This window comes from Pyricularia pennisetigena, chromosome 3 (genome assembly GCF_004337985.1).
Source record: "Pyricularia pennisetigena strain Br36 chromosome 3, whole genome shotgun sequence".
Lineage (NCBI taxonomy): Eukaryota > Fungi > Ascomycota > Sordariomycetes > Magnaporthales > Pyriculariaceae > Pyricularia > Pyricularia pennisetigena.
In genome coordinates, this window is record NC_043742.1 from 2,694,234 (window position 1) to 2,717,971 (window position 23,738).

General features: G+C 48.8%; 3 protein-coding genes across 3 annotated transcripts; 2 read left to right on the forward strand and 1 right to left on the reverse strand.

Moving 5' to 3' along the window:
- Nucleotides 1-363: 363 nt before the first annotated feature.
- On the forward strand, nt 364-2,227 carry PpBr36_02592 (uncharacterized protein; the record flags this gene model as incomplete). The annotated part of the gene is made up of 3 exons (XM_029889771.1): nt 364-1,296; nt 1,393-1,646; nt 1,783-2,227. 3 exons carry the CDS (start codon nt 364-366, stop codon nt 2,225-2,227), a joined length of 1,632 nt encoding a protein of 543 aa, XP_029752810.1.
- A 6,862-nt stretch (nt 2,228-9,089) lies between these two features.
- On the reverse strand, nt 9,090-9,688 carry PpBr36_02593 (uncharacterized protein; the record flags this gene model as incomplete). Its single annotated transcript, XM_029889772.1, has 2 exons — nt 9,090-9,451; nt 9,532-9,688. The coding sequence occupies 2 exons, from the start codon at nt 9,686-9,688 to the stop codon at nt 9,090-9,092; spliced, it is 519 nt and encodes a 172-aa protein (XP_029753760.1).
- Nucleotides 9,689-20,671: 10,983 nt separating this feature from the next.
- On the forward strand, nt 20,672-20,956 carry PpBr36_02594 (uncharacterized protein; the record flags this gene model as incomplete). Its single annotated transcript, XM_029889773.1, has 1 exon — nt 20,672-20,956. The coding sequence occupies one exon, from the start codon at nt 20,672-20,674 to the stop codon at nt 20,954-20,956; it is 285 nt and encodes a 94-aa protein (XP_029753364.1).
- Nucleotides 20,957-23,738: the final 2,782 nt, after the last annotated feature.

Here is a 23,738-nt window from a genome sequence, read left to right on the forward strand (position 1 = left end):
CAATTGCTCATTTCTTCTTCCCCTTAATGTCCAAATGTAGATCTTTCATGATAAGACTGTAAAAGCGGCGAGACCGGGGATTTTCGCCCCTGAGTCCTCCCCCTTTATATAATAATTTCAGCATCCTCCCATGTCGTAAACCGGCCGGTTGTTAATCTTCATCACGGCCATCAGCTGCCTCTGGTTATTGCGAGCGACATTTCGCACCATACATTCTTTTTTATATTGTCTTTGCGACTTTTCGCAATATCCATTCTTTTCCCTCTTGTTACACGTCAGTGTGGAAAGAGTACCATTCTTCAACGGTTCCCTTTTAGTTTATTTTATTTTTTTTTTGGTTCCAACCCCATACATATGCAAGATATGATTTTAATATCTGCTTTTCTCCCACTCCTGGCCCTCGGTGATCTTGCCGCCGGGGCCCGATTCCCTAAAGGGCCACTCGTCGGACCTCCACGCACTACACGTCAAGATACAAAACTCGCTTCGGCCGGCGAGCTGACTCGCCGTGCCGTGCAGGTGGAACAGTTCGACCAGCTGATTGACCACGGAAATCCATCGCTCGGCACCTTCAAGCAACGGTACTGGTGGGACACCACGTACTATGCCGGCCCTGGTCACCCCATCATCATCTACAACGCTGGCGAGTTCAATGGCGAATATGCCACCACAAACACATACGTACACAACAGAAGTATCCCGGGCATGTTGGCCTCAGAGGTCGGTGGCGCCGTGGTAATTATTGAGCACCGCTACTTTGGCGAGTCCAACCCCTTCAGCCAGTACACCGTCGCCAACCTCTCGCACCTGAACCTGAACAACTCCATTGCCGACATGGTCAACTTTGCCAGGACCGCCAAGCTGCCCTTTGCCCAGGGCAACTCCAGCGCAACGGATCCTTCTCGCGTGCCATGGATCAACATCGGGAGCTCCTACTCGGGCAGCCTCGCGGACTGGACCCAGCGACTGGATGCGACAAGGACGTTTTGGGCCACGTACGTCAGCAGCTCAAAGGTCCAGCTCTTTGACGACTTTTGGATGTATTTCAAGCCGATTGAGCTGGGCATGCCCAAGAACTGCAGCGCCGACGTCAATAGGGTCATCGACCACGTCGACAAGATCCTCCAGACCGGTTCCGCCAAGGACAAGTTGGACTTGAAGACAAAATTCGGCTGGGCCAAGCTGCAGTACGACGACGACTTTGCCGAAGCCCTCTCTCAAGGTCCGTACCTTTGGCAATCCAAGGACTTTTCTTTCGGCTATATGCCTTTTGACTTGTTTTGCGACTACGTCGAGGTAAGCAAAAATGGACTTGGAGGGCCACATCTTCCGAACCCCCTCCTGCTCGTCTCCCATTTTTTTTTTTTTTTTTCGTGTGTTGACTTGTTATAGAATGCCGTTTCTTCCGCATTCCCCAATGCCACCGCCCCTGGGCCCGACGGCGTCGGATTGGAAAAAGCTCTCGAAGGCTACGCCAAGTGGATGCGCGACGAATACATCACGAAAACGTGCCAGTCCACTCCTAACTCCGACGAGGTTGTGAGCTGTGCCAACACCCACGACGCCAACGCCGCCTACTACACATACGTGGATATCGACCCCACCTCCGATTATAGGCAGTGGCAGTGGATGAATTGCGTATGGCCGTAAGTTTAGACGCTTCCTTTTTTTTCCTTTTTTTTTTCTTTTGCTGCGTCTCGCCTGCTGCAGCTTACTCCGAGGACGTATCCGAGAACCTCTGCCACACCAGTACTAACCATGATCTTTTCGGCACAATAAAAGACTCGCCGGCCGGCTCAGCGGCGCTCCCAAGGGCGAGCCGACGGCGCTCAAGTCGCGCCTGGTCACGCCCGAGTACTGGGCACGGCAGTGCGCAAACTACTTCCCGGTCCCCGAGGGCAGCAAGCAGCTCCCGGGCGCCTTGACGCCCACGGAGGCCAACAAGGTGACCAAGGGTGGGTACACGTACGCGGGGCAGCAGCGTGTGCTGTACGTCAACAACCAGTTCGACCCCTGGCTCTACGGTACCGTCTCGTCGCCCATGCGGCCGGGCGGCCCGATGCAGTCGACAGGCGACAAGACGCCCGTCCTCGTCGTCCCGGGCGGCGGCCACATGTCGGACTTTTGGAAGGACAATGCAGAGGTCAACGCCGAGGTTGAGAAGCTGCAGAACCAGGCGATCGACATCATGGTCAAATGGATTAGGGAGTTTAAAATTCTTGTTTAATTATTGTATATATAGCGTCTTGGTTTGTTTTAAAAAAAATGTAATGCCCATTTTTCATCACCAGCAGCCTGCCAAATCTTTTGAGGGATATTTCCATGTTCAAAGTTTATAATCTTAGCTCGTCACGGGAAGATAAGCTAGACTAGCAGTCTTGGATTATGAAAACAACCGCCGCAAGGCTATCACATCAGTTTGACAATTTCGTATTAGCAATTGGCCGTGTTTCGAGAAAAACACCACGATGGCGCACTTTTGCACAGGGTAGCGGACATAAGTTGCTCCAACTGGCAGTGCAGGACCCATCTGGGCTGCTTTTGTCACCCACCTTGGAACCGATGAAGCATGTGAGTTGCTGTCGCCCGACTGCTGGGTAACCATTCTAAGGCAATCTTATCGGCAGCAAATTGGCTGCGTCGCAGAACGAACGCAGCCGATGTCGTCACATTTCTGTCACGCCCAATTTTCGGTTAATATTCCACCTCTGAGCGGATTTCGCACAATTAAAACCACGCAGTCTTGGACTCACGGTACAATCACCACGCGGGTCTCCCCGGCCACCAATGCTAACCACTCTGCACGTGACCCGTCCTAATTCCTGACGTTTATCAAGGGGATTAGCCGTTGCTAGCTGCGCTAGGCAAAAGGCCGAAAAAAGCAGGAAAGCCTTGACGGAAAGCATTGTAAAATGGAGGGAAGTCGACTGTGGAACGAAAAGATAAAAGATTTGATACTTTAATAGAAGTTTTTTTTTTTTTGTCTGGTGGAGATTAAAATGAAGTACAATAGTAACCAGACGAGACACGGGTCCAAGATGACCATTTTATGCTATTCTTTGATGTACACTCAACATGATTTATGTTTCTTTTTTCCCCCAAGTAATGGAAGTGTTTACACGACTAGCAGACAGCAGTGCTGTCCTCAAATTACGTACAGTTTATAACATGGACATGATTCGTTTTGAAACCGGTTTCCGAATTGGAGTTTAATCTGCAAAAATCTGAATGATTTGATCCCTGGCATGACTCGAGCACCAAGCCGCTCTTCCCTTCAAAATATACAATACGCAGATAAGACAAGCGGTATTTACCCTGTTGGTATTTGTTCTTTTCTTGGTGTAACATCTGGTTATGAATTCGGAACCGGACCCACAGTTATCCAATGCAATCCACAAACTGCAGAACCTCAAAACGTTCAAAGCGAGCAATCATACTGTCCTTTCATGCAAGTCTAAAATACAACAAGGATGTTTTAGCTACCCCTTGGCATAAAACTGACCAGGTGTTCATCCGACAGTTTTCGGGAGATCTTAGCCACGGCGCCAGGCTCTTTATATTCGCACTGAGCCGGCTGATGTTTATTTGGCACCGTGACACCAAAATCAAAAGCTTGCTTTGCAGGTTATTTATACTTTCGGGACTCCGCTATCGCCAGATCATTCTGCAATCTAGCTGAATCACGCTAATTAGTATATTAGCAGCTGTTATATAGCAATATAATCAAACCATGTCAAGTTTTTTTTTTATTTTTTATTTTTTTTTTATCTTCGTGTTTCAAGCCCAACAACCGCGGCAAAATAAAGCAATCGCCTTTAGGTGCATTTTCTCGAGCTACAATGATCAATATCAGAGCAACAATTGTGTTCATAATGAGTCGTTATAACCTTTTAGCCTCGCGGAGAATTTAGGGCTGGTTTAAAGAGGTTACGATGACCCGCATGGTTAATGACACAGAAGAGGCAAGAGTCCAAGGTTAAAATTTATACGCCGGCTAATGTGTTGCATCTCCCTGTCGATGTAATCCAAAAGTGGATGATGGCGAATGATCATATCCATTCAACAAATAACGTTCTCAGCAAATAGTTACATTATCAACTTACTTTCAATCAAAGGAGTGTCGACAATGTATAACGCCTCGTTATGCTGACTGACAGGAAAAGTGCTTCATCAGGTGAATCAATGGCGAAAAGGTCAACCACGAACTCGGCACATGCTGGATAAGCCATAAACCTATTTGACCACAATACGTGTGTTATCAAATCGAAAGCTTTGCCGTTATTGAGCACGGTACTAGGTGTAATACCGGCCGACTTGACGGACACCACGACAAGAGCTATAAGGCGCGGCACACGTCCACGACAGGTTTTGCGAGCGTGTCTGATGGTTAAGGCATTTCAAAACCCACCCATGGGGGCCCGCGTCGGCCCAAATTCGTGGGGCGGAAGACACGTAGGTGGGTTGTCATTAAGTACAGGGGGGCCCAGCCCGGCCCGAAACTGAACGCGGGTTTTCTTGGCAACCCGCGGGCCCTATGCAAAACCCGTAAAAATATACATTGTGCGTATTAATATTTGTAGTTTTATTAATTAAAATATAATGCAGGGTTGGAGACTGTAAACCATAGTATAGAGTTCAAAATACGTTTATTGAATTTTTCTCTATAATATATATTCTTTTGTTTTAACACAAAAGCCCGCGGGTTACCCAATTCGGGTTGAGTCCGCCAGCCCGCGGGCCCCCATTAACCCGCCAAGAAAACCCGTGGGCCTTTACGGGCCCCGCCAAAAGCCCATGGGCTGGTGGGCCGGGCGTTGTGAAAAGCAAATATCATCCAAAGTGAAAAAGTTCGATGGCATACGTAAACATATGCTGTACTTTCTGCTTATGCTCTTTACTATTTGAAAGTAGATAAAGTTAGAGATGGAAACACTGATGCGAGGTTGGCAGTATATACAAAATGAAATAGCAGGCGATTAGGTTGAACAGTTTGCACCAAGAGCGAGCGTTTTTCAGGGTCAAGAAGGTTGCAAAAGTTCATGATTTAATATGATTTAAAGACTTTTTATGGCTACGCCTATAAGGCCATTGGGTAGCTAATGAAACATAAACTGCTTCGTATGGGGAGCCGCGGGGCAAATTCCAGCCTCATTTCTTCTGCTGGAAGTTGGGGCCGGCAAGAAGTCCTTTTACAATGGATTTCGGCACGGCTAATCTATGGGCTAGTTTTCATTCTCAAACCACCCACCCGCTTATGCAGCTTCGACCGTCTGGAATAACCCGGACCTCCATGTTGAAACTTTAATGATCCATTTGTTCGGCTCTAAGAATGCGGTGCTTGTGGTTCTTGAGGGCAATGAAAAATACGGGTAATATTTTAGCCATACCAAATTGTAAACACAAGAAAGGCTGTCTTAGAGGCCCTTTTGTCTTTATGGACTGGTTATTATCATCCAAAACGTTTCTCCTGAAATGGGTTTACAATCGAATTACAACAAGTACGAGCAAGCACTATAGCTTGGCCGAATTCATTCATACGAGAGCCGGTTGATGTCCGGCTTCTATGTTGCGCGTTTCCAAAAACAAACAACTCATCCCGGGTCGAGATTGGCGCCTTGCGTTTCACTTGACGACAACGGGCCAACCAAGAAATTGTTTGACCACACCTCCATGAATTATGTGTTTATAGGTGTTAGTTTTCTTTCGTTCGGTATGTCCATAGGCAAATTAAAAGGTAGGAAAATAGTTGCAACTTACCCTCGGCCACCGCACGGCCATTATCAGCTTGAGTTACCGTAAGTCTTACAAAGTCATTGCAAAAATACAATCGGGTCCATGTGTTCTAATTGTCACTCGGTTAGAGTGATCTGTTCAGATGTAGTTCTAGACAGGACTTGCGATAAAATGTCCAGTTCACTCTCTATCCAGTTACTGCTTTTTTCTGTCCCGTCAGATTGTTAGCATTAATGGGTGGATATATCGAAATATAGGCCTAGCTGCTTACAGTGTGCTGCAAACATCCTTAGTTTGGCTTAGGGGATATTCGTGAATTGTTAAGTAGAAACATATATGGGATATACATGTATAAAACAGCAACCAACACGTAATACAGTCCGTAGACTTGAGCGCTGAATTTTCTTGTACAAGCCGGACTAGCAGTAACGTTGGGCTCCACATCTCCGACCCCCCTAAAGTCCGGCCCCCTTGAAAAATGTAACGACGAAATACCCCTTTTATAAACCGATTTAAATGTAAACCTATCAACGCACAATAATACAATCATTGTCAGGCTCTCCCGGTTCGCTAACCTCTTCTCCATCGTTCAAATCCTCTAAACAGTCCCTATTATTTTCCTGTGCTTCATAAACGTTTTTTTTGCTGACCAAAAGCTCGTTGGGATCCGGAATTACCCTTTTCCTTTTGACCGGCCGTACCGCCTCCAATTTTGCTTTTAACAAACTGATTTTTTGCTGAGCTTCAGCCAATAAGATATCCTTGGTTTCGAAGCTTTTTTGGACTTTTGCAAACAAAAGCCGTGAAGTGGCGTTACTTTTTTCGGACCGGGAAATTTCCTGTAGTTGAAGTCGAATATCTCGGGTCGTTTTAGGGGTTTTCCAAATAAGTAAAGATTGGTCGTTAATTTTTTGGTTTGGGCTTTCCGGTGTTTTATCCCTTTGGAAGCCGTTATTTCTACCTTTTTCGACGTTGGCGTTGCTATTTTCTAATAAAAACGGGTTTAAAAGTGGTTTTGCCAAGTTCACCGGCCATAACCCCGTCGTACGCCAACCAGATTGAATGGTTTTTGCTATAAATGCTTTTGATCTGGCTTTTCGATAGCAAAGTAGAAAGTTTCGTTTCCCAACAACCGTTGAACAGCAAAACTGGTTTACAAATCCCAGGTGACGTCGATAAGCTTCCTTTAACGGCCCAAAAACCGATAAATCCAACGGTTGAAGAACGTGCGACGAATGAGGAGGTAAATATAAAAGCTGAATATTATTTTGGAGGCAAACAAGCATAAACTCGTCGCTGACGTGTGATCCGTGGCCGTCGAGAACTAATAAACGCTTTTCAGGAGTTAAAGGTTGGGTATTTGGAATAAACACCTTTTTTAACCATTCGATACCTGTTTCATTATTTGTCCACCCGTTTTCTGTTGCATGAAATTGCCAGGTATCGAAAGGACTTAAATCAGCTGGAAACCATTGTTGCTGTACGTTTTTCCCCTTAAATATAACGAGGGGAGGTATAACAGCCCCCGTAGCTGATACACATTCGATTATGCTCGTCCAACCCCGCGTTCCAGGCTCTTTTCGCTGTAATGGCCGGATTTTATTACGCCCTAACACCAGGCCATTAGATCCTTTGCCTTCCATTATACCTGTTTCGTCCATATTCCAACGGTTGGCCGGTTTTATAGTATCGATAACGGGATTTTTCAAATAGGACCACCAAGATTTAATTACCTCGGTTGTAGCCCCATTAACCCGGGCATTTTCTATTCGCCGGGGCCTTTGGGTTTTCAAAATTGGATATCGGGCTATAAAACGGCTAACCCAATGTTTCCCAAGGCTTTTTCTTTCTCCGGCGGCCTGAAGAATTCGTTCCGCAAAATAGCGTAGTTCTTGATGCGTTGGCGGAAGGCCTAACGCGGCCTGCGCAAGTACCCAATCTGCCAAATAGGTCTCCTGCTCCTGTGAAAGCCTTTGACAAAATCTTTTCGCTTGTTGAATTGACTGGGCCCCCTTTAAACGATCGTGAAGGGTACTCCGAGGAATACCCCATTTTTGCGAGGTTTTGTGAACTGATTTGCCATTTCTTATGTCAGAAATGGCAGCAAGAAGCTGATTTTCAGTGTACTGTTTCATTGGAAAGTTTGGAGCAAGAATCTTCAAAATGCAAGTTCTAAAGTGAAAAATTCGTCTAGATATTTATAAAATAAAACAAAGGGTTGACGTGGCTGAGTAGATATTTTTAGGGGCCGGACTTTAGGGGGGTCGGAGATGTGGAGCCCAACGTTAGTGTACACTCCGCTCCGCAAACAAACAAAACTGTATCCTACTGGGGACGAATGGCTCGATTGGTTCTTGGCACTGCAGTCGTTGGCTGCTGGTATTGCCAATCCTTCCTTCGAAAGTCGAAAGAAAACCTTGGTTTAACCTGAACCGGATTGGTGTTGTCGGGCCCCGACTTAGTAAAGATGTACAGTAGTAATTTTATCTCCCTTAAGGTCTGCCCTGCGCCACATTGGGGGCGTTTCCGTGACTACGTTTTTAAAGCCGTATGGGGCTTAGACTGAAGTGTCCCGTTTTCTTTTCATCCTCGCCATCCCTTGCATATGTTTTCTGTTTTTGTTTTTCGCCCTCGCTTATTCCACTTCATTGCACCTCACTGGCTTCCAAAACAGAAACAGCCCCTGGCTTGCAACGACCCTTTACAATGGCCCAAAATGAATTTAGAGCACCGCTTCGGTACCTGGGTCGTCGACCCCCAGCCTCAATCCCCTCTTTTCGCCAAACTGCCGGCCCAGATACGCACAGATATTTCCGCGCTTGCTCTTTACGGAGCACGATGGAGAGCTTCTGTATCCGTACAATGGGGCTATAGAGGTGTCGGACGCGACTGGTATCAGGATGGCGACTCGAATTTGGGAGAGGGTGAAGAAATTGACTGGGAGCAGCACCGGCACGAGCCAGAGGTGGAGGGGCAAGAGACAGAAACAAGACTTTGGTTGGGTGAATTTCCCTTTCAAGACGCTTCCATATCACTTTATTCCACGTTTATTGTTGCGCAAGTCGACTCACTTTCGCACAGTGAACCAGATTCGGCACGAAAAGCTCTATCGGCGATTCATACCACCACTGACCTGTTTGTGGAAGCAATCCTACGCTCGCTCAAAACCAAGATGTTTTCACCCTTCTGAGGAAAGAAATCATGGAAGCGCTGCGTAATCGCTGCCGTGGTTTGGGCTTTAAAGCCGGCTTGCTCAGGAATGCAAAAGGACAACAACCCTGTTCATTGGAGCAAAGGGGCTGATCATTTTGAGCGGTGGGATTGAATTAATGGAAGTTCTCTCAGCTTCTTATAAATCAACCTCGTGCCCCGCCCGCAAAGACTTTCAAGTATAGCTGGTTGATTGTGAGGTCCAGCAGCTCCACAACATTGCCCCACGGATCCTGCGTATAGCAAACTCTAGTCCCAGGGGCAAGTTCTATTACCTCGCCAATAACTGAACCGCCGGCTTTGACGACCTCATCAACCTTTTCATCCACGTTTTGTACGGTAAGACTGAAGTGAAACGCGCCGCCCCTCGTATACGCGTGGGCGTTCCATTCGGTTTTAGGATTTGGCCCGCTGTAAGGTGGATCGACGAACTCGAATATCTCTAGGCCAACATCGTTTCCGCATGATAGAATAGCCATTTTCATCTCATTCGCCTGCGGTCCATATACTAAATTGCATCAACCATTAGATTTACGTTTTTCTTTTCTTCTTCTTTCTTTTTTTGCTGTAATGTTCAAAGATACTAACTTTTTCGTAAAGTCGGGCCATCTGGGTCTGTCGCTTTTTGGGTTATCACTGGTACGAGCACCTCGAGCCCGAACAATTTGGTATACCAATCCACAGCAGCTTGCGCATCGGGGACCGACAGTGCAATGTGGTTGAAAAGGGCGTTTGGACGGGCCATGGTAGAATAAATCGGAGCAAATTCTTTTGACCTCGTGGGTTTGATTTTGATGTAGTCAGGGTTTACATATGGTGGTGATGAAAGATGTAAATATATAAGCAGACTAGGCCAATCGTCTCATATTTAAGGAAGGGAATCAAAGTAGCGTCCGTCAGGATGAAATGAAACCTTGGCTGTATGTGGGCTCAGCTTCACGGACCCCGTTGTCATACCGGGCCCGCAAAGTTAAAAGCACAAGTAATACCAAATTTGTTGGGACTCACCATGTAGATTGCGCATGCTAATTTCCGATTTGAGTAGGGCGGATTCAGAAAGCCAATGGGATTAGAGTAGGGCGGATTCAGAAGGCCGATGGGGTTGGAAAAATCAGGAATTCGGGTCGCACCGAACAACCCGGTCCTGTTTATTTTTTTTAAACTTCCGAGGGTAGTGCACCCAAAACACTGACGGGAATGATCTCCTCCGATCTATCTCTCCACCGAGAATCTCGGTACCAGGTTCCGCTAGCCGACTTCATTGCACTTGGCATATTGCATTATCCTTGTTTTATTACCTTGAGCCAAAGGGGAAAACTGGCGGGCAGCTCTGAGGTTAGATTTCGGAAGCTGTCAGTGTGCTGGGACAAATCGTGGGTTTAGCTCGGCCGGGGATATCCATCAAGCCATCGCTTGCCGAAGGTTTAGATTTGCCCTTGCAATATTTCTTGTAAAATACAGGATTTTGCTAGTAAATCCCCTAATTTTTGTGGAAACTTCTCCGCCAAGGTCTGCTCATCGGGTCCAACAAGAGGCATCTGACACCTGTTTGTTGTAACAAATGGAAGCCGACACAAAACTTTAAAAAATGTGAAGGCAATCAGCGGCACCTAAAGACAAAACTCTGGGTAATAATACCTCCGGGCGCGACCATCCCTTGTTTTATACTACAAGATTGCACACCAGCAGGGACCAGCTGTAGCGAGTGTACCGAGTCTAAATAACGTCGGTGAATGCAATCCTTGACCTCTCATTGACTATAAGCATTAGTGAACAGAACTTGGATGCGCATCCGAAAAAAGGGGGCCAGACGTCACTTCCACCATCCGATTGGATGAGGTCGAAGCACAGCTGAAGAGCTGCTTAGGAAGGAAGTCGAGTGGGGCCGGGCGGCTAAGAGAGGTGATATTGAATGGGTGTGAATCATGTTCTGCTCTTAAATATATACTGGGATGAAAGATTTACTTATATTAGCTTCCTGTTAACTTGAAAAAGAAGAGAGCTCCTTTGCAAGCTTTTATAAGCCCCAACCAATACTCCTTATTGCAACTTCCATCTTATCAAAGTCATTTGCAGCAGACTTGAACAGCAAACGCGGAAAACCGGGCTTTGAATAGTTTTTGTGTTTTTATTTATTTATTTGTTTACTTTTATAAATATTTCCAATTATTTCTTGTTTGTTTCCAGGCTCAACTGCTGGCATCTAAATAAGGCTGAGGATGATTCAAAGAATTAACATGGCAACTAGTGAGCCACTTGTTGTGTCGCGGTAATTAATACGTTTAACAATTCGTAGTCCACCATAGGCATGACTGCCAGCGATTGATTGACTTAATGGCTTAGGCTTCCCGCGCATGTTATTAATAGAGGACGCTGGTTCCAAGGCACCAAGGGTTCTAATTCTGACTTCGTGTGTCTCTAATAATCCCATGGGTGATTTGCTGCTTTACGTGTACCAGCTTACATTGGCCCATGAGAGAACACAAACTGCCGCATCATTTAGGATTGATGCTACGCTTTCCAAGGACATCTGCGTACGTTTTCAAGGTTGCAAAAGTTGAAAACATGCTAACTCAAAAACGGCACTTTACATACCAGACGCCTTCATGCTCGGTTCTACTTTTAGCCACACATATCCACAGCACGAACCACCAATCTCGGCATCTTAACCGCCAACTGGTACACACTAGTGTATGAATTCTGTTGGGCCGATAGGCTTCTCAAATCTTTCGAAACCAGAAATCTATGTAAAAGAAAAACGAAATTCAAAAAGACGTCGGAAACACTGAGTTTCAAAATAAGGTCATGGCTATGCAGGATGCAAATTGGCCAATTACGTAGGAACAATAAAAGCCTGCGCTTTCGTGCAAGTTTAGTCATTTGGAATACACAGCCGTGTCTACAAAGGGCTTCTCACTCTGATGGTCCAGTGATTTTTAGTTTCCGGGGCAATTATTGTTGGGCTGGCGCATACAACCATACTCAAGAGCTACAGCACCTGTCCAAAAATAACACAACGCGACCCGCCAATGTGTTCACCGCGTTTTCGATCGCGTTACCCTGCCAAAAACTCGCCCTTTTCAATCCAGCACGATTCGGCCAAAAGATGTCGACAAACGTGTTGTTTGGTTGACAATAACCGAGAACCACAAAAACTATAATAAATTCAAACCGAAAACAAACCCGTCAAGCAATGGTGCAAACGGGGAAATAAGGGCAAATTGATTAGGAGATAATGAACGCGTTTTAACTGATAGAATTTATAATTCTGCGCACAAAACGCAAGTAAAACAAATAATTGTAGTATTTTGGTATTTACGTAAATAGGGTCGGCTGATGGTATTTGTGATAAGTAAACCCGCATTTGCACGCGTATAATATAAGATATTTTTAGAATCAATTAATATTATCTCCACAGGCGAATGTAGAAGAATAACTGTCTTATTTACTGTAAATAAATCAAAAAAAAACCCAAGATCATATATTATATAACAAATTTATGTACGTTATAACTTTAGACATATTCTGAAAAGCAATCTCAACTTGTACAGAATTACACAGATAACGAAAAGAGTTCAATTTGACAATCTACAAGTAGACTAAAGCTATCTGCAGTAAGTTGTATACATTGCAGATAATAACAGACTCTTAATGTATAGCGCCCGTTTCAATGAATGTATTGTAAATACTTGGGTTGCCAAACAAACCTTATGAATTGAAAGACACTTATGAAACAAAGTGCGGTTAAATTATCAATTACAATTTCATACAAAATCTTTGCTGAAAAACTCAATGTAACCAGGATAGGTAGGAGCTAACGGCCAAATGAGAAAAAATATAATTCGTTTCAAAATCACTTGAATGCGTTAGAAGACTTTTAGGTTTACATAAAGGAACCTGGCAATTTTAACAAACTAACGCCGGTATATAAATCGGCGCAAATTATAGTTTGGATTCCCAATAACGCCATCGAATTATTCAAGTGGCAGGTTTGCAGCCCAGATATTAATTTTACAAAACACGTTAAAGACTTCAAGAAAAATAATCAAAATATATTTTCAGTCTATCAAATTGGGTGAAAACAAGGTCGCGATAAAAAGGGTTATTCGTTCGGTCCAAATTACATGGAATGGGTCGAACCAGGTTAAAATCGACCAATTGTTTAAATCTTTACCCTGTATGGCAGCAACCGTACGGGAAATCAACAATTGGTGTAACAAATATTGAGAAATAGTAAAATAGTTTTTTTCATATATTTGTTTGATTTGTAGGCCGAGAATTAAACGTGTGAATTTGCACCAAAATGTTCTGGTATAGACAATAGCGGTGTGAACCCCTGTCGCGTTGCGTTATTTTTAGACAGGTGCTGTACTGTCCCTTTTGTTCACAGATCTTGGCCTCGGAGCAAGCTCAAAATATGTTAATAGTCTACCCAAGTATGTATCATGACTATGTAGGAAGCCAAGGGCCCTGGTCTCAAATCTGCCTCACAAGTCGGGTAGCAAGTGGGTTAGCGCTTCTTCCGGAAGCCAAATCATCCACCGCCTGAAGTCCCACACTCCACCGCGGCGATATCAGCCCATAAGCTTACAAGGATGTTGCAGCTCTTTTTAGTTTATCTGAAGACTATGTACAATATGTTTCCGACCGTCTGAGCGGAACAGTACGCCCGAGTCCACTATCACTCCCTAGCATATCCAGTAGTAGTAGTAGTAGTAGTAGTATTAGTTAACGCCGGGCTCGGCCCGGCTTGTTAGCCGGCCGTTAGCAACCTCCCGAGGGGTATCTCGGCGCGCGTTCTATCTTCTTTATTTACACAGGGGGAAAACAAGGAGGGCAGAGGCGGATCGTGCCTGACCGGGTTCGGGCCCGGTCCTGCTTAGGGGGTTAGTTCACTGACGCGACCCCGTGCCTAAGGTGCACGGAGGGTTCGTCTGACGGCTTGTGCCGTGAAGTGTGGGTGAAAAGGCAGTAAGTCTATTCCTCGTCAGAGTTCGAGTCGTTTACGATCGGTGTCCCTAGGCGTAAAGTGCGTTCGTGGCGCGCGGGGCGCTGGCGGGCCGCTCTGGGGCGGGCGCTGAAGTAGTTGGTGGCTATCGAAAACGCCTCAAAGCTTTTCGGTTGCCCGAAGCTTGTCTGGAAGAATTTCCAGCGTTGGGCGCGATTTGGCGGCCCGGCCGGCCGGTCGTTATCAGGCCACGGCCAGTTTCTCCACACCGCCCGCGAATAGCGGCAGTGCACCGGGTGCTCAGGGGAGGTCCGCTTCCAGCACCAGGCACACGAGGTGTTTGCATCCTGGTGGTTGAAACGGTCATGGTAGGCTTTGAAATCGCCGTGGCCGGTCCTCATGGCCAAATAATGGCCCAGTAGGGGTCTTGGCAAACGCAGTTCCTCGGGCTCCTTTCTCGGTGTGTATTGGAATTTCCATTCCCTATATGCGGGGGACCGTTCACAGAGTTCTTTACGCCACCAGTCCTTCTCTATATTCGAAAGAATGGCTCTGAGGACCGTGCCGGCACCGCTATACGTGGTTTGCTGAGCCCTCGGGTCTGGGTCCGGCGGTCCGGCGGAGCCGGCCTTGGCCAGCTCGTCAGCCCGGTCGTTTCCCGGGATTCCCTGGTGCCCAGGGCACCAACGGACCCGAACCTCGGTACCTTGTTTTCGGAGTAGATCGACAAGGTCATGGAACTCCAGAAAGGCCCATTGGGACGAACGCGGCGCGTCGCCTCTAAGACCCCAAATAACCGAGGTGCTGTCCACACAAATCCAGATCCGGGCGCCTGGCTGGGCCTTGGCTGCCGCCTGTAGCCCTTTTAGGGCGCCAATCGCCTCGGCGTCGAAAACGTGGCTTTCCGGCGTAATAGATGCGGAGCCTGCGGCAAATTCCAGGCCCGCCCTAAAAGCGGCCCATCCGTACCCTATTTGGACGCAGTTGTTTTCGTGTTTTTCCGAACCATCCGTATATACCACGATATCGTCAGGTGATACCATGTCCAGCCATTCGATAAAGCGGCGGGCCGCTTCCTCTTTCGGGACTCCTCCGGTGGGGTCAGTGCGAGAATCCGGGGCATTGCGAGGTGCGCGCAACTCTAGTCTCCGGATCCGCGGGAGAAGTTGTGCAGCCGTTTGCAGGGTCGTGGCCGAATGGCCCGAGTTGCGGGCACGAGCTGTTTCACGCAGGCGGCTGACAAGGGGGTGCCCCTTGTCCGCGAGCCTTAGTCGGGCGCCGTATTTCAGGCGGGTGTAGGCCAGCGCGACGCGGGCCGAGGGTAGTCCTGCGTCCCTGAGAACAGTGGACGAGGGGGTGGTTTTATACGCCGGGAGGATTGCCCGTGCCGCTAAAACCAGCGGTTTGTTCAGTGCTTTGAGGAGTCCTCTTTGCTTGTGCGCTGGGTTGTACCATGCCTCGGCTGCGTAGGTGGCCGAGGAACCCACGCATGCCACCGCTGCCTTGCGAAGTGCAGCCGCAGGCGGTCCGTATCTTACTGCCCCAAAGCTTTTGAGGTGAGCAGCGACCGCCATTGCTTTGGCAGCCCTTTCGGCCACGTGGCGGCGCCCGTCTAGCCGTCGGCTGAACCAAAAGCCAAGCCAACGCATGCCCGGGTAACGCTCGGCCCCGGAGGCGCTTTGTCCGCGTCGACCGCCCGGTAGTTGGACCGGGGTAACCGTTCTACCATTAATCCGGATTTCCGGGTTGCGACCGTGCCTTTTCTTAGTGATATGGATCACCTCTGTCTTTTCCGCTGCAAAATGGATTTTCTCTTCCGCCGCAATTTCGTGCATATCCCGGAGTTTATCTTCCAGCCAACGTACGTTCTCCTCCAACGAGGGTGACGATTTCCATGTAAGCACGTCGTCTGCGTATGCCAGCCGCCACTTCGCACCGTTTTTGACGAGGTACGCCAGATATAGCATATATAGGATCGGGGAAAGGGGAGACCCTTGCGGGGTGCCGCACCCAAGCCGCCTAAAGCCCGTGGTCGTACCCTCCAGCCGGACTCGGGCCTGGCGGCCGCTTAAAAAGTTAATCACGAACCTAAGGAGCATTTTACTAAACCCGAGGCTCCGCATTTTCCGTATCAATCGCCCATGGAGGAGGGCGTCGAAGGCGCCTTGGACGTCGCATGCGACAAGGGTGACTTCCTCCCCGCGAGCTAAAGCCTGCTCGATATCGTGGGCGAGGGCACAAACCAGATCCGTCGCCGATCGTTTGGGTAGGGCACCGCCGTGGGTGCAGCTAAGGAGCCCGTTGTCGTGTATGGCCCAAGCTATCCGGCGTGCAACGAGCCTCTCGAGGCCTTTTCCGATGCAGGAGAGGAGGGCTATAGGCCGCCAGGATCGAACGCTGCTCCGGTCTTTCTTCCCCGTTTTCGGTAGCATCGCGACTTCGGCCTTCTTCCAAGGCGCTGGGAAATGTCCGAGTTCCAGGCAACGTTGGTAGAGCCTGCGCACCGGCTCGGCCAACGAAGCCCATCCGGCTTTTAGTAGCCGGACGGTCATTCCGTCGATGCCCGGGGACGTGCTCGTAACCCCAATGCAGGAGCGCTCCGCCTCTTCCGCACTAACCTGGGTGTCCCAAGGGATTTTAGCCTCGTCCGGCGACCAGGCCTCCAAGGGGTCTCCCTGCAGGTCATCCTCCGCCGAAAATCGGCCAAGCACCTCCCGTTGCAGTGCTTCCGCTTTTGCTAAAGGCTCGCTCACTTGCTCGCCGTTAATAACCAGCGGCGGGGACCGGAGGCGTGGTCCGGCTCCCAGCCAGCCCACCATGTTCCACAAATCCTTATCGTCGCGCAGTTGGTCGATCCGGTGCCTCCAGTACTCCCGCTTCGCGGCCCGCACCCCTTTCGTGTAAGCTTTCTCCTCGGCAGAGGCGTTTGCCCTATTTACAGCGCTCCGCTTAACCCGCTGAAATTCGGCCCAAAGCCGTTGGCAGTTTTCGGTCCACCAGGGAGCCGAGCTGCCCCTTTTTCCCGCCGGCGTACCCACGACCCACGTCACTTGCTCCCATAAAGTTGTAAATTCAGCTACCCACGCGTCCAATGCGTAGCCATCGGCCGCGGATCCCGGGTCCGGCATATCTTGCATGCCAAAAGCAAGTAGCTCCGCGAACTTTGGTAGCCGGTCGTCCCTAACTGAGACGTTGACCGCCTCCGGGCGGGGGACGCCGCGCGTCCGCAGCGTGGTATAAAGAGATTCGTGGTCGGAGCCTGTGTAAAGACTGCTGTCAACCACAGTTACCGTGCTGGGGAGGTTGGAAAAAACCATATCCAGTAAACCCCCGTCGCGGTGGGTGGGCACGCCGATATTTCCTGTAAAATGCATGCCCTGGGCTTGCGCCCATGCCGTCAGTTGATCCCCTCCGCGTGCGTCTGTGCGGCCTGGCTGGTATGCAGCAGCCGCTACGTTAAAATCGCCGCCTATCACCGTGGGTCCATTTGGCACGGTATTGCATACCATTTCCAGCGCGGCCTCAGTACCCGGAGCCCTATATACGTTAATAAACAATATTCCGTTAATTTCGAGCCAAAGTACGTCCCGCGTATTTTGGCCCTGCGGTAACCGTCGTTGTGCGGCCCCTAGGGCTGCCCCCTTCTTGACGTAGGTGAGCACCCGGGGCCGGAGCCCAGTCATGGCTTCGTAAGTGCTCGCGTGCCATTCGTCCACTGGCGCAAAGACATCATAGCCCGGGTGCGTTTGTGTAGTCGTCTTTAGCCCGCACCATGGCTCTTGGACGTTAACCAGGTCCACTTCTCTCTGGTGGCATAACTCCAACAGGCTCAGATGCACACCCATCCTTTTGCCTACGTTGGCCCAAACTACGTCGAGGCGTTCCCGCTGCATGTTGCCGAGCGAATATTTCGTCATATCAATCGATGGGTTGCTTCCAAGTCTATCACATCAGCGGGGCAAGGTTCGGCAGCCGCTGCGTCCTCCTCTATTTCGGCTGCCCAAACGATCTCGTCTTGCACGCGTTCCTGTTCAGCCTGCAGGAAGTTGCGGATGTCCGCCCCTGCCGCCTCGCATGGCCGCGCTCTTTTGTTTGAAATGCTCGATCGGGAGCTCGAGGTTTGCGAATGCTGCGATGAGGTGCTTAGGACCGGGATTGCAGGTGCTGGCTTTCGGCGGGCCGCCTCAGCCCGGTCGTTGATAATCGCGGCACGGTTGGCACGTCCGATTCTGCGGATCCCCTTTAGTTTACGCTGTGAAGGTCGTTCAAGCTTCCCATTTACCACCAAAGGTCGGGCAGGGCAGTTCTCATGTCCGGATGGGAAATGGCCGTGGCAGTTAACGCATTTGGGGGCTGCCTTGCACGGCTCTTCCTCTGTCGCATGTTTTGCTTCACCACATATGCCGCAACGCGCTTGCCGTACGCAGCGACGTATTTCGCAATATCCCTGGCAGCCATCGTGGTGGTGTGTAATTTTGCGTGACTTTTCAACCTTCCGCGCACGCCCCGACACCCCAAAAAGCTGAAAAGGCTTTACGGGTTGGAGGAAAGACACTATCCACGTGCCCTCAGCCGTATGCGGGTCGTATCCATGCCTGGAAATGTGCCAGTTGACTGGCTGCTGGCCTGCTGCCACGGTAATCTCCTCCTGGATTACATCATGTACGTCCTTTCTTCCGTCCAGGCAATTGAGCGTTCGGGGCACTCCAGAGACGGCGTATGTGTGCCAGGTTGTCGGGACAGTAACTTCCCGCGCGTCCAATGCGTCCATAATGGCCTTGACTGCGTTGGGGTTGAGGAGTTTTTGCCGTGTTTCCTCAGAGGCCACCGTAACACCCCAGCCCGTGGGGGTACGTTTGGCGTTTGGGATTTCACTGTGTGGCACCGAGACCAATTCGGCCAATTTGGTGGTTACCGCGTATGGCTCCCTCGTCACCATCCGCAATTTGTCATTTACGCGGATCAGGATGCGGTTGGCCGGCTGTTCTGTCAAACGTTTCGGGGCTTGGGGGCGGTCCCGGCCCGATTGGGAGGGAGCTGCGGAGCTGTCAGGTGCATTGCCGGGCGTCGTACGTATCGGGTACGAGCGCGTGGCCGGGGTTAAAATTCGCATTGGGGCCGCCGCTGGTGGCGTGGCGGCTCGCTCGGCCCATGTGACCGATTTGTTAATGGGCGTGCCTTTGCCTTTAGAGGCCGACGACGCCGTGCCCGTCCTTGTAATTAAGATGCTGCGCCTTTCGCTGGAACTGGTCGGCGAACGCGACGGAGAGCGCGAACGCTCTTTTTCAGGGAGGGTGCGACTGAGGAACCAGCCGCTGATCACATCGTCAAGTTCGAGAACAATTCTCCTAAGCGCGGCGTCCTCCGGGGCCTGTAAGCTTTCGAGCTTGGCTGCAAAAACCTCTTCGAGCCAGCTGCCGACTGTTTCCACGTTTTCCAGCTCCTGTTGCAGTGTTTTGATGGCCAGGGCCGGGAGGCTGGAGTACCTTCCGCGGCCGGCCGGCTCAGGCGCGTTAGCGGTGCGCGTGTCGAGAGATACGTGTTCCGACTCGGCCTGGCCCTGCGGAAAAGCCTGCGGCGTGCTCTGCGGGCGCGCGCGGCGGTTTGAGACCTCTGGTGAGGCCATGACGACCGGCGCCCGGAGGGCGAAAATTCTTCAGCTGTTAAGCTTATTGGTGTGTTTGGGTGTGAATCGCTAACAAAGGTGGGTCTGACCCATGAATGTGGAGGATGCTTGCTAGCATATCCAGGCTCGGTGTAAAGCCAAGGCTAACTGTAGTATAATCCAAGCCAGGTGTTTTCCTTCAATTACTCATTTCAGAATGTGAAAGAATGTTACTGATTTCCCATTCACGTTTACTAATAATTTCTACAGGAAGATACGGTTTAACAAAAGAAAAAAATTCTTTGGACATAACATAAACTTGCTGGAACAATCCCGCCACCGGCTTTTGTTGTTTGTCAACTGGGTCACCACTTCATCTCCCTCTGCGTTTGCATTCGGGCCCGTATTCTGCCATTTCCAAGATAGCTAAAGCTTCTAATAGGTTATTTTAGACGCGGCGCAAGCGCCCGTGACCTCATGGCGCCACTGTCCTTCGTCACTAAAAGATGTATGACTCCTATTTTTCCGTCTTCCAAGAAAAATATCATTTATGCAATAATATTTATAGAAGTTTACGAGAGATAATCTGGGATGTTGCTTTAGCAGGTAAGCGGTTCGCCCAACTCTTGCAGGGGCCAGACCTGGTAATACGGTGTATGTTAATCTGACGCTCGCGTTTCAAACCAATTATAGCACGGAAGTGGAACCCGGTTAAAATAAACGCCCCAACAGACTTGCTCACCGCTAATCGCCATCGGACTCTGCTGACTTTTCTATATCTTCAATCACATCCATAGCTTGCCGCGCCCCAAGTAGGTATATATGGACTTTGGTTTGCCTTGCCCCAGTCACTCTCGAGCTGTTGGTTTCACTACCCCAGGTGCACTTTGCTTCATTGGGTACTCTTTTTCAGCTTCGGTTTGTGTTAGTACCTCTGTTAATGGTTTAGATTCTCTTCCGTTTTTTTTAAACCCCTTCATTAGGTTTATTTACATTCGCTTGTTATACTATTAAGAACCTGTCTTCTGCCAAAATCCGGCTAGTCTTACAACTCTTTCTCCCTTTTCCAACAGGGTTGACTAATTTCACCGTTAACCGGCCGACCAAGACTCACATAACCCTCAATATATTATCCAGCCTTGAATAGTAGGTCAAATACCGGCAAATCAAACTAAATGCAACTCTCGTGGATCATCGGTGTTACTCTTCTGGTTCAGTCTGTCTTGACCAGCCCACTGCTGTCGGAAGATCCTAGTGCACCTGTCATGCCGGCGGGAAACCGGGTGGCCGCCGACCTTTACGACCAGGACAAGATCAATTACACCGTTCCCCCCAGAACCTGCATGAAGGCGTGTCGTCGGGGCTACCCGGGCTTGTGGTGGTTCGGCGGCAAAACGTACTGCGAAAATCAGTGCGGCGTCAACAAAGGTAGTAAAAGGGGTAGCAGAAAGGCTACATGATGGCTGTGCAAGATTGCCAAGGTCTTGGATATTTGCTGGACGATCCAACGTTGAGCCGCGGGGTGGGAGTTTGAGCAAATTCAAGGGTTTCGTGGCCTTTTGTGTTATTGCAGGAATCTGGTAATAATATCGTCTGGGAAACCAGCCCATTGATGATGAGACTTGGGACGTTGGTATGCCTGAGGTATGCGAACCTCCAGGGGGAACCGTGCAACCACAGTGCAGTGACACAAAAATGCGGATATAAAAATTCCACCAATAGTAGCTAATAGTCCAGATACGTGTGTTAGTTTTTCTTATTTACCTCGCCGTTTCTGGTCTGTTCTAGATTTGTTCTCCAAGTAGAGCCTCATCCCGTATGGCAAGTATGCAATGTTTCTCAAAGCAACGTAGCACAGCATTGATGAAGGTCAGCGTAGCGTCGTATCTACCACCCCAAATTCATGCAGGTTGGAGCATGTCACGGTCGATCTTGCCCTTGTGTTGCCATCATCATACATAAGCATTCGCAGCTAATATAAAGATTGGTGGCCACTAGAAGCATCCTTGGACTGTTGATACCAGATCCCGATATTATATACGACTGGTGAAAAGATAAGAAGAAAGAAAAAAACAAATCTCTTTTTTCCCCCAAGTCCTTGTCTTTATGGCAATGAAATGCCAAACTGAAAAAAAAAGTATATTTAGCTCCGGGTTGCACAATGAATTGTCGGCTCCTCAATCCATGCCGCCTCGAACCAACTCGGCAGATAACCAAGGCAAACTCGAAAGTCACCTACCCCCACAATCTAGCTACCCCCAAACTTGGATCCTCCGTAAAAGGCCGGTCGATGTAGGCCCCAACCCAGCAGCTTTAGAGGGTGCACGCCAGAACAATTGACGCGCAACATAACACGGCAACACATATTTCCAAAAATTTCGGGCGGCGATAAGGATCGCGTGTAACTATAGCAGTACGAATTAGTTTCCATATATCTTATTGGCATTGGGAGAATTTTAAATAGTTTACCGAGTGATTTGCCATCAGCGTTTGCCTTCTTCTTATTCTTCTCGATCTTGTTCTTCTGCTTTTCACGGCAACGTTGCTTCTTGTCCTCTGGGCAGAAATCGCAAGCATCGACTGACTCATCAAATACAGGTAATTGCGATTTGTCACAATTCGCAGGGAATGTGGTCGTGCCCATATTTTTGCTGCAGGCCTGAAGATGAGCTGCGGTGCATTGTGTCAAGTCCTGGGCGCCGTTGGCATTTTTATTGAGCTTGACGCCGGCAATAGCGCCGGGGGCCAAAAGGGCCATAATAACCGTGGATGTGAGACGCATTTTTATAAACAAGACGGGTAAAAGAATTGGTTATGAGTGTGGTTTTAGGGTTATTATTATAGGCAAGTTTAAATGAGAAAGTTGAATGAAATACTTAATGTCGGTGATACCCATTTAAATGTAAATTCTAGTTTTTGTTCAACAGATACCGAACACGCAATTAAACACAGAAATTTCCACTTTAAATAATATTGCACTAGACAACACAACCAAAAGACGAAAGCTCCCGTCAATGACTAATACCAGTGACTTCGGTAAATATAACCTGCAACACACCCCCCAATCCGCTGGCGGTACCAATAACACCTTTTCTGGGTGCGGCTGCGGAATGTATTTTTATACCATTTATATTTTTAAATACATTTAAGTAAATCGCGATTTGTTTACACAAAACGTACTTTTTCGGGGTGGTTTATAAAGTTTCAGCAATATAAAAGAAATTACAGGTCTTTTTTTCCCAGGATTCGAATTTAGGCGCAATTAATCGAATCCGGGGGTATTCCCTCCCGGGTTAATAACTATTACACTAAATAACACAGCCAAAAGACGAAAGCTCCCGTCAATGACTAATGCCAGTGACTTCGGTAAATATAACCTGCAACAAATAGTATATTGAATACTATTTTTACGACTTAAAATCCAAGCGATATCACGAAGAGCCCGCGGCATGAGTATCCAGACTTCAACTGTGCAGGGATTATGCAGGGCAACTCCTTTCGTCTGTCCATGTATATCTCGGCAGTGCCTCTCTCCGGAGGGGCCGGGGGACCGTTGGCACCGGGCATCCTCAGGAATCCCTGTTTGGGTAGCCTTACCGCGGGATCTTGGCGGGTCGTCCCAAGGAGTTCGATACTTGTATGGGGGCGAGTAGGCTTTGGTTATCTCTCGCGTAAAAAATAGAGAAGATCGGGCCGCCAAAGTCCTGGACAATTTCAAAGTTAAATTGCTGGGGCAAAGGTGCCACAAAGCAAGGGGTCCTGGCCAGTGCGGCCACACTCCTCCTGGTGACTATCACGGTGCAGGGCCTGACACTCCTTGCTCTTGCCACTCGCAGACGGGGTCTATGTCAACAGCAAGCCGGCCCGCAGCATTTCGATCGCAGTCGCGAGGATTTTTGGAAACGTGGCCAGTCTGGTATCGACGTGCAGGTTCCGTTCCAGTCATGAGATGGGCCCGTATATCGCCTTGAGAATGGCTTGAAATTGGCCACATCGACTACCATAATTCTGACCGCTATCTCGGCGTTGGTTTGGTTGAAGAGGGTTGAATCCGGTTGATAAAAGGCGTGAATCTAGGAGGACGAGAAGGAGTCAGAGAGGAAACACGTGGATTTCGATGGTTCCCGTGATGTTTTGTCACCATTGTCGCATTAATCGTTCTATCTGAATAAAGGACAGATGTTTATGCAGTCATTAGTTTGGTAAGTCGGGACCTGCCTCTGATCAGCACTGAAAAGTAAA